General features: G+C 41.0%; 1 protein-coding gene across 1 annotated transcript; it reads left to right on the top strand.

Annotated features, from left to right (window-relative positions):
- Nucleotides 1-783: 783 nt before the first annotated feature.
- Nucleotides 784-10,927, top strand: bmp5 (bone morphogenetic protein 5). Its single transcript, XM_061836864.1, has 7 exons — nt 784-1,551; nt 4,829-5,021; nt 7,209-7,357; nt 8,244-8,441; nt 9,603-9,679; nt 9,769-9,879; nt 10,040-10,927. Exons 1-7 carry the CDS (start codon nt 1,062-1,064, stop codon nt 10,187-10,189), a joined length of 1,368 nt encoding a protein of 455 aa, XP_061692848.1. The 5' UTR covers nt 784-1,061; the 3' UTR covers nt 10,190-10,927.
- Nucleotides 10,928-11,150: the final 223 nt, after the last annotated feature.

Here is an 11,150-nt window from a genome sequence, read left to right as displayed (position 1 = left end):
AACAAATCTTTAAGTCTGGGTTTTTATTTATATCCTATCTAAATTTAGGAATTCCCACTTCCGTTGGTCGCTCTCTTCAATAATTCCGTTTTTTGGTTGTTTATTTTGCATCGTGCTATAAACAGATTTAGAGATGCAGCTGGATGTCATTTAAGTTTTATGCACACATGGTTGCGTGTAATTCTTTTTTTCTGGCACTGCTGCTTCACAGTAGTGGTGTTCGGATCAGAGGGTCACACTTGTAGTAATATTTGTTGAAGTGTAAGAAATATGGCTCCCCATCTCCTCAGTGGACCATTTGTCATCGCATTCGGTAAAAAACCTTGGTCCTGTGCATTGTATGCAGACATTGTGACTTCAATAAGTCGAAGTGATTAAAAGGCTGGGCCACTATTCTTTCACTCGTTAGCGCAGGCTCTCGAATTTCAAGTGTCTCCGTTTACACGCTCACCGTGGGAGTGGGGTTGTGACATTTTTATTGCGGCCTCTAGAGGTGGATGCACAAACAAAAAAGTGGAGTGTGGGATGTTCTCGGAGGGTAACATGCACCCCCTCCCTCCCTCCCACTCTCTCTCTCTCTCCTCTCTCTCTCTCTCTCTCTCTCTCTCTCTCTCTCTCTCTCTCTCTCTCTCTCTCTCTCTCTCTCTCTCTCTGTGGGGGGAGAAAAGTGAGTGCAGGGGCAAAAGTTGACTCTTCCACTACAATTTCATCTCCGGAACACTCATTCCGACCTTTTTGGGCGTAGCCACAAGGTTTTCTTTTTTGTCTTGTTTTGGCTTTTTTTCATCACAGAGGCGTGAGGTGAGGGACGCTGTCTCAAGTCCATAAATAGTCAGTGGGACTTTGGATGGACCGTGGATGAGTTTAAATTTGAGCAGGAGAAGGAAAAGGAGAAGGAGTGCCGCCTTGGTTGCAAGCTGATACCTCATTTGTCTCCACTGAGTCCTCCCCAGATAGCAGCTTGGGGCTGTGTTGCGTCCTCCATGCGTCCATGATTCCACCCTGGATATCTGCTCAAGGTCTTCCACACTGTGCAATGTAGTTGAGCTTGCGAGCCTAAAATGAGCAACATGTCCCATTGGAGCCGCACTATGCTTGGACTTGTTTGGAGCTGCTTGACTTTTCTGTCCTGTGCTCATTGCGCCTTCAGTGACAACCATGTGCACTCCAGTTTTATCTACAGGAAGTTACGCAATCACGAGCGACGCGAGATCCAAAGGGAGATCCTCTCCATCCTGGGTTTGCCCCACCGCCCCAGGCCCTTCTCTCCTGGGAAGCAGGCATCCTCCGCACCGCTCTTCATGCTCGACCTTTACAACGCCATGGCCGTGGAGGAAGAGGTGGTCCCACAAGGTGCAGGAAAAACCCACATTGCAAAGGCCCAAGGGCACTCCAGGAAGGGTTACTACAGTCCCCAGCATGTGAGCTACTCCCGTGTGGCACAGTCCTACCGGGCGGCCCCTCTGCTGGGTCAAAGCCCGGCTCTCACCTCGACGCATGACAACAACTTTCTCAATGATGCAGACATGGTGATGAGTTTTGTCAATATAGGTAAGCCATAGAGTTCATCCATATGCAACAAAACCTCAATCAAATACCTCAAATTAGCCCATGTTCTAAATAGGTGCATGGACCTGTAACAGGATACGGTGAATGGAAACTGAGAGAACATTTTGTTTTTTATTTAGGGCCTACCAAATACAGGTACTGTATGTTCCTTTATGGTATTACATAATGTAAAAGTGTCCATGGTACAACCTGTGACAAGAAAACCTTTGGAGAGAGTGCTATCAAGGTCAAATCATTTTTTTTCATGGTACTGCATTATTAATGAAAACGTGAACATTTGTATTCAATCTGAATAGATCTTTCTTGTGGGAATCAATTGCGTCCATTGCTTTTAGAAGTATTTTCAACTGAATACGATCTGTAGAATGTCGGCGACATGGTGGGGCAACTGTAGAGCATTTCCCTCAGAGCTCTGAGGACCGGGGTTCAAATCCCGCCCCCACCTGTGTGGAGTTTCCATGTTCTCCCCATGTCTGCGTGGGGTTTCTCTGGGCACTCCGGTTTCCTCCCGCGTCCCCAAAACATGCATTCAATGGAGACCAAAAATTGCCCCTAGGTGTGATTGTGAGCGCGACTGCTGTCTGTCTTCATGTGCCCTGCGATTGACTGGCAACCACCCTGCTTCCTGCCTGATGACAGCTGGGATTGGCACCAGCACTCGTGACTCTCATGAGGATAAGTAGCTCAGAAAATTGATGGATGGATGGATGGATATAGAATGTACACAATTTCTATAGTCACTGTGGAATGTGAGACAGGAGAAATTTGTCTTTACATTGCAAGGCCTTTAAACATTTCATGTATTTGTTTTGGTTAGGTGTAAAAGACTGCTGATCTCTATAATTGCTGTGTTTGTTCAGTAGCTGTGACCTTTGAGCCCACAGTTCAGCGCGACTTATCAGATGACTGTGTGACCTTGAGAAAATGAGCCTTAATTATTTCCTGCCATTTAAAGGAGAAGGCAGTGGGACCAATATTGACAGACACTTTTACTTCATGTGTATCAAACAGTCTTCATTTTGCACCCGACCGGCGATTCCCAAATTAAAATGATGATATTCAACACAAATTGGAGACTGATGTCCCACGAGATCATTTGAGCAAGGTTTTGGTGTTGACATGCTCAATAAGTTTTCTCTTTCAGTAGTAGTGAATTTGTGTGGAGTTGCTTGGCAGTAACTCACCTTGGCCCAAGCCCATCTGCTTCCACTTAACGCTCCACCGGGGCATGTACATTGTCAGCCTTAAAAGCTCTGCTCTCGTTCTGGTGACTGTCAGTGAAGTGTTCAATGGGCCTCTGTCTTTATTACAGTTACACTCAAATATAGCGACTGACCTCACCTCTCTTACAAGCTGATATACGCTATGTGACGAGGCTTATCTTAAATCTGCTGCCTCCCCCACCCCAAAAGAAAAAAAAATGCAAGAGTTATTCAAGAATCTTTTTAGGATCGCATTGATCTTAATCAGAAGACACCATCATTGAAGTCTCCTCCACTTGAATTTGGAATGTTTACTGCTCGGTGGCACTTCTGCTTCAAATTACTGCCTGTGGCTCCTTTAATGGAACACACTCAGTGGGGAAAGAGTCAGACCTGACCTCTGACCTGTTTGTGCTAAGTAGCCGCAGGCGACCCCTCACGATAAAATATCTGGAAAGAGCACTGCATAATATCACTGAAGATGCCAGCCAAATGCCCTTTCCAAGCAGGGCTGTGGGGGCTGTGGAGGTGTGGGATGTGGCATCCCACAAGCCAGCCTACCATCTTTCAGGCATATCACATCTTGGTCTGCTTTTTCTCTATTCGGGGAAAGGTGATTATTGAGCTGGTTATATATCACAAAAAGTATTTGGGCCAGGTTACAATTACACATGGACATTATGATGGATGTTGGATAATCATATACAATATTATATATTATATTATATTTAGTAGCCGGGGCATTTATGGGGAGAAGACCGTGCACCAAGCCATCGTTTCAGAGAATTATCTTTATTGGTACAAATTTGTTATTACATTAAATGAGTAGAGAATACATTATAACTATGCAAATTACCTACCTGCCGCCTGGCCAAAGTCAGCTGGGATAGGCTCCAGGTTGTTTCAGGTAAATGACTGAATATATCTATATGAAAACATTACTGTACATCTGTCGTGAAGTTTTAGGAAAATAAAAGGGCTGTCCTGCTAAAAATATCACAGGAATCCTGCTCCACTCCATGTTCATATGAGGTGCTTGTAAGTAAATTGGCATCTGCATTTTAATTAGAGTTGGGATTTTGATAAATATTTACAAACGCGTTTGTGAATCAGTAGTTACAAGAGATGTTGCAAATTCGTCTTGTCTAGCCTTGGATTTTTTAAATTTTCTTTTTGTTTTCTCAACAATAAATGAGGTCACTTTTTACTTTGCTTAATCTATTTGGTGCATTTTTTTTTCATGCGGAATTTCTTCTAATCAAAATTTTTCCCTTCCAGGCTCATTGCATTGCTTGATGCCATATCCAAATCACGGCAAATAAAAGAATCAGGCGGGTGGAGCCCATTCGAGATTCTGAGCCTTTAACATTGAGTAAAACAAAACTGTCTGCAGCACAAGCACAAAGTCGGCTGGAACACGAATTCCTGAAAAAGATGTCTCAATATCATCTCGCAGTTGACTTTATCCAAGTCATGTTTTACGTGCCTCCATAGGTGCTGATGTTTTGGTCAGCAACTGAATTTCGAGAGGCTCCGTCTCTTTACGTTTTATGATACCTTCCATTCAGGTGTCTATTTGTATCAGTTCAGAGACAGTGTATATTAGCCATGAGGCCATTATTTGCAGGAATACGGTATTATGGTATTATCGAAGGTCAACTCAAGGTCAGCAATGAGGTCAGCGCCGAGCTTCACGTGACAACGAGAAATCTTGTTTGCTCTCTTCTCCATCATGAGGAGCACGGCAAAGTGTCTTTAATTGAAATCAGCCTGTTTTCTTAACTGACAGCCCATTCATCATGGCCGCAGAATGCAGTTGGGCACACAGTGGAGGGCCTGTCTGGGAACCGCTACCTGTATTCACTTGACTGATTTAATGAAGTGGAAAGTGCTTTTGTTGGGAGGCAAAATGTTTGGGTTGGACCAGGAATGTAAAAGAAGATGTGAAAAAGGATCAGCCCCCCCAAAAGTGTATTCATACAAAATGTTCAGGAGGTGTGAGGTCATATTTTGTGGACCTAAAAATGAAATTCACACTGTACTATTTCCCTTCTCAGTGGAGAAAGATAAAGATTTCTCTCACCAACGAAGACACTACAAGGAGTTCCGTTTCGATCTGACTCAGATCCCGGATGGGGAGGCGGTCACCGCTGCGGAGTTTCGCATCTATAAGGACCGCAGCCACGGGCGCTTTGACAATCTCACGCTGAAGGTTACGATTCATCAAGTCATTAAGGAGTTTCCAAACAAGTAAGGACCTAACCTAAATGATACCTTAACACTCATGGACCCTGAAATATGGAATATTCCAAAAGTTGTAAAATGTTAAGTCCTGCCATAATTTTCTGGGTAAAACATGTTTTAAATGTCACAAATGTTGAAACAGATTTTTTTTGTACATTTGTATGACAGTTAAAAAATGTTTAAATTCATTACAAAGGGGTTTATAATGGTGATTGTTTGTCATGATCTTTTGATAAAATTAGCATTCTAGTCTTACGCTGCCTTTGCATTTCAACACTATACAATTTGAAACGGTTTCATACGCTTCAGTCTTTAAACACGCGACAGTAGCGGCTATTGTCTTACACCCTCGGATCTCTATCTCTGCTCTCCTTCATTCACACCACATCGGCCTTACAAATATAGTTCCCGGATAAAGAGAAGCCCATTAGCAAGTTGGCCACTTATGAAGCTTGGAGGGTCCATCACTTATCGCCCGTCTTGTGTTTCTTGCCCGGCTGGCCGAGTCCCAGACAAAACCACAAGGGGGGCTCCCAAGTGCTCCCCGTGGTCACTGTTATACCCACTATACCTGCCTGGCTCCACTATTTAACAGAAGTTTAAATAGTGACATAGCTGAATGCACACGGGCCTGCTCAAAAGTGAGCTTTTTGGTGGAAAAAAATGTGCGGGTGATCGAAGGGGAGATACGAGCCTCGAGGGCTTTGAATAGGCCAGAGTCAATAAACACCTGCGTCTTAAAGAGGAAAGGTTTATGTTGGCGTATTTGTTTTCATAGGGTGTAGGCTATTGCAGGTAATGTTACTGAAACCAAAATCTTACAAACCACAGTGGAAGTTGATCCGAGCGAAGAAAAAAAGAATTGAAAGATGACAATGTTTGCTAATTTTAAGTAATAATGATGAATTCATATTACACTCGACGTGGCGAGCCAGTTGACAAGATTATTATTTTTTTCACTTTACTGAGGAACTTGGATCCAATTCTGATTAAAATGCTGGTATGGCCGCATGGCCTTTACATCATATAATGTCATATCATATCAGGTCATATAGTATTGTATATCATAATCATGCCATATTCAATCAATTAGGGCTGTGACATTACAAAACTACATTCACGTCTTTTCATTCTCTGCACCTCTTACAGAACACGCACAATCTGAATGTGCACATGATTTGGGCCCACTACTGTACATATTTGTGGAATTCCTCCTGAGCTTGGATTTTATTACACCTGTAATAAACACGGGAATAACCCGTGACCTTTCGGGGGCCATGTGGAAAATCCTGCTTCTTTTTGAACGTCATAATGCGACCACAAAAGCATAGCAGGAACTACCTTAGTTGATCTGCCTCTTGACATAAAAGCACCTGATGCAGATTAACAAGCTTTTTTTCTTTATTTTTTTTTTTTACCTCATTGATTTCTTATGTTAGGCTCATGTAAAAAAAACTAATCTAATGAACAAGAATATGATCAAAAAGGGAAAGATGTTTTACCCAGTAAATAACATCAAAACATGGAAGATTTTTCACCACACAGCTCTGAAATCACAGAAAAAAAACAAAAACAAAAACAAACCAAAAACACACATCCATCTTTTCGTTTCACTAATTAAGGTACTTTAAAGTAACTGTTTTTACAATGATGATAGTGTGATGAGATGGAGAACCGACTGTCACACTTACATTTTGGCTTTTTTTTTTTTGGGGGGGGGGGGGGGGGCTGAGTAGGACTTCAAGCGTCCATCTCAGAAATTGTAAGTCTCTGTTACTTAATTTGTCTGATGTGTTGTAATTTGTGCAGACTTCCTGAATCCAGAATAAGAATGCCTTCAAAGAGCCATATGGTTTCATTGTGTGTGTGTGTGTGTGTGTGTGGTGTGTGTGTGTGTGTGTGTGTGTGTGTACCCATTAAGGATTTGCAATGCTGAGGTGCACAGAAAGTTTTTATTTACTTTGGAGCCGAGGGAAGCCCAAGACTTTAGTAATTTGTTTATAATTCAACAAATAAGTGCCCACATTCATTTCACGGCCTGAGTGGAGCTGCTGCTGAAAAGCACGGAAAGTAAACGCGATAACTTAAAGGAGCCCTTTCAAACTTACAATTGTAGTATGTAAAAGGGGTTATTTCAGAGTTTGTGCAGTTAATCGGTTCAGGTGATCGATAGATAATCTCTCTCACTTGCAGAGATGCGGAAACCTTCTTGCTCGACTCCAAAAGGGTTCAAGCATCTGATGGAGGTTGGCTCGTGTTTGACATAACGGCTACCAGCAACCACTGGGTGATGAATCCACAGCAGAATTTGGGCCTCCAACTATGTGTGGAGACTTTAGATGGTAGGTCAAGATCTCCTCCTTTTTTCTCCTCCGCTAATAATTACTAGAGCAACATTATTTACTTTACTTGCTTACTTGACTTTCTTTTGAATGGATGTCCATCTTTACAAAATGTCAATAATGCACAATGTGTCTGATTAAAATATATTTAAACTTATTCAAGCACAAAAGTGTCACCTCAACACATGAGGTACAACTGCAAAGTTTGTGACAAGAGCTGCAAATTTTTCTGTCACGAAATAATAATGCTGTTTTAAAGGACACTGTCATAGAAGTCTTCTTTTAAGAACATGTTTATTCATATAGTTGTTGTTTGCACCAGTAGTAGAAATAGTAATAAAATTATGCTCATTTGAAGCAGCCACATAGATATTTACGATTTATTCATATCCTCAATTTCTTTTGTAATTGGGAATCCTTATACAGTACTTCCTGGGGTCCATATTATACATGAAAATGTGTAAGTCCAGCAGGAAGTATTTCATTCATCAAGGTACCTTTTTGTAAAAATACATATAAATAGTTGAGTGGCGGTGTAAGATTCGTCATATTATTTCATGTAGTACATTTTGGGAAAGCATGATTCAAATAAAAAGTCGACTAAAATTCAACAAAGCATTGCGAGAATGCAAAATCCATCGTCATGTTTTCTGGCAAAAAAAAATAAAAAATCTACTTGGAACAGAATCTAGAAAAAGATGTGACAGAAATATAGTATAAAAACAATATAAGAAAGAGCTCTCAGTAGGATGTTGCAAAGATTTGAGATTCTTTTGTAGCTAATGTTCACAGTACATTTAACATGCCCTTGGTCATTATATTAGCAAAACCACATGTGTGTCTTTGTCCCTCCTTGTCTTGTGCTTCATATTTATCGTAATTGAAGGGCGCAGTATCAACATGAAATCTGCCGGCATTGTGGGGCGCAACGGACCTCAGTCCCAGCAACCCTTCCTGGTTGCTTTCTTCAAGGCCAGCGGCGTGTTGCTTCGCTCTGTCAGAGCCACCAGTGGGAAAAAGAAGAACCACAACCGCAATAAATCCACACATCAACAGGAATCATCAAGGGCACCTAAAACTGGAGGTACGCTTCATAATCAGCATGGCCCGAATCTGCTTGCGACGACGCTTTTCCATTGGCAAAACAGGCTGACAGTACCAGCTACGATTTCTGGTATCCAGTTAACTGGGTTCGAAAGTGCTGACATGCTAACGTTACCTTACCAAGTTGCTCCTGCTTGGTTCTGGGTGCTGCAGTATTACAGTCCGGTGTCCGCGTTGATGCTCCGGCCTTCTTTGTAGTAATATTTATTACCTACAGTAAATAATGCAGCAGTATTAATTCTGAACAGGTACAAATCATGTAACCCGCCTCTCATTCGAAGACAGCTGGGATAGGCTCCAGTGCTCCCGTGACCCTAGTGAAGATAGGTGGTAAGGAAAATGAATAAATGAAAATTCCTACGATCGAAATGTATAGACCATTGGGAATACATTATTACAATTTTATGGACAAAATCAATGGACTTCAGGTTGTAAAGGTAGGTCTGCTTCTGATCGTGTTAAGGCCAACATAGAGGCCTTGCTGGTCCCTATCTATCAAGTTAGTTAGGGTCAATTTCATTAATCTTTATGAATTTTGTCCATTTAATTATAAATTTAATACAGTATTTTGCATAGAATGAACAATAAAATGCAAAAAACAAGATCCACATGTAAGATAAAGATAGATGCTCTGTCCGTCGAGCTGTAAATGAATCCATTTAAAAAAGAAATCCCACGCTGCACATTCATATTCAAAGAGGAAAAAGTTGATTTTTGTCCAAGGTGGAACACTCAGGATGAATCATTCCCATGAATACAAAAAAAATATGTATTCCGCTCTTTTAATCCCAATTTTGCTTCCTGTGATGAGAAATTGCACGGTCTATTTTGAGTCACGGGTCATTTGTGTACAAAATGTCTTAAAAAACTGTTACACATGAATTGGTTTGCAAATGGGTCTCCAGTTATAAAATTTCAATCTGTGTGAATAGCCACACTTGCTGTCAAATCTTTCCAACTTTATACAGCAAATGTTTTTAAAGCAACAATATTTTCCAACGGCTCCTTAAAATAACAGCTTCAAATTCATTTTAACGACTTATGTACCAGCTCCAAGAGGCTTATAACGCCATGTTGTCCAAACGAAAACTTGAAGTCTTATCATCAGTTGTGCCATATCGTAAACGGGTTTACATTTCAGATTTCAACATGAGTGAACAAAAGCAAGCCTGCAAGAAGCACGAGCTGTACGTCAGTTTTCGGGATTTGGGTTGGCAGGTAGGACCAAGCAATTTAACGTCTCTCAGTAACGCTGATATTGTCATATGAAATAATCCAGCGAAATTTAATTTCCCGTCATGCTGCAGGACTGGATAATAGCGCCTGAAGGCTACGCTGCTTTTTATTGCGACGGCGAATGCTCGTTCCCACTTAATGCGCACATGAACGCAACTAATCACGCCATTGTCCAAACTTTGGTAAGTTCCCACTGAAGTGTGTGTGCACAGTGCACGTGTGCGCGGCAAACACTGTCAGCATATGTGTCACCGCCATGTTCTCAGCAGCCGTAATTCATTTGCAAAGTCCCAACATTCACACCTCTTTCTGAAGCCCGCTCTTTTCTGCTGTCTTTTATAGGTTCATTTAATGTTTCCTGACAATGTGCCAAAGCCGTGCTGCGCCCCCACCAAACTCAATGCCATTTCAGTGCTTTACTTTGACGACAGCTCAAATGTCATTCTCAAGAAGTACAGAAATATGGTGGTGAGGTCTTGTGGTTGCCATTAGTGCCTGCCGTTACATTAATTTATACTATCTGGAAAAATAATAGATTGGAAAACACATCATCTCTGGCTGTGATGTGGTGTACAGTGTTATTGTATATAGAGTTTTATTACCTAATTTATTCTCAGTTCAAAATTAGCACTGAATACTGTGATATTTAAATGATTAGCAATAATTTTGTTGATTATGTGCTTATTTCAAATAATTATGTCCGTCGGCATATACGTATTCCTTTTAAAAAGCATTACTTTTAAGAGAAAACTGTTCACTGGAGTCATCATGAAAGACATTTTTTTCCTTCTTTTATAGATGATCTAAATATAGCAGCAAAATATCGGCAAAACAATATTCTGAACTCTATGCTCATGTTGATTTTGTCAGTAATTGTTAACTGTGGATGTTAAAAAAGCATACTTAAAGGAGGGTGAAATAATTTACATCACAAATGAGGGTGGCTGATGGAAATGTGGAGAAAAATGAGACTTTTCTAATGGAAACAAGCTGCAAAGAGGCATTTTCGATGTAGCTATCGTCATCTTTCAATTCCAGAGATATTCTTCACCTCTTCCGTTCCAGCTCTTTTGCTTGTTTTGAACCCTTGTGGAATTATAATGTTTTTTTTTCTTTTGTTTTTTTACTTAACATTACCAAAGATGATGTTCCTCCATGGCTTTTACTGTTCTCCTCTATTTCAATGTGATTTTTGGACAAAGTGTACCTAATAGTGTTGTGTACTTTTAAATAAATGTAGCACTTGTAAATACTACATTCCTTCTGATTTATTCACTGTTGACCATATTTCCTGTCCACTCGCAATCGTGCCCTATTCATAGTCAAAATTGGTTCTTCTTGAATCGATGCATGTGTTGGTCAACATTGCATTGTAATTGATTCTATTGTTGACACGGGTCCCTGCTGGGACCAGCACAATATGTTGTCAACCAAAATAGCCACAGCTATCAAG

Source organism: Syngnathoides biaculeatus, chromosome 12 (genome assembly GCF_019802595.1).
Source record: "Syngnathoides biaculeatus isolate LvHL_M chromosome 12, ASM1980259v1, whole genome shotgun sequence".
In the NCBI taxonomy this organism is placed as follows: domain Eukaryota; kingdom Metazoa; phylum Chordata; class Actinopteri; order Syngnathiformes; family Syngnathidae; genus Syngnathoides; species Syngnathoides biaculeatus.
This window is presented reverse-complemented; position numbering and strand designations above follow the sequence as displayed.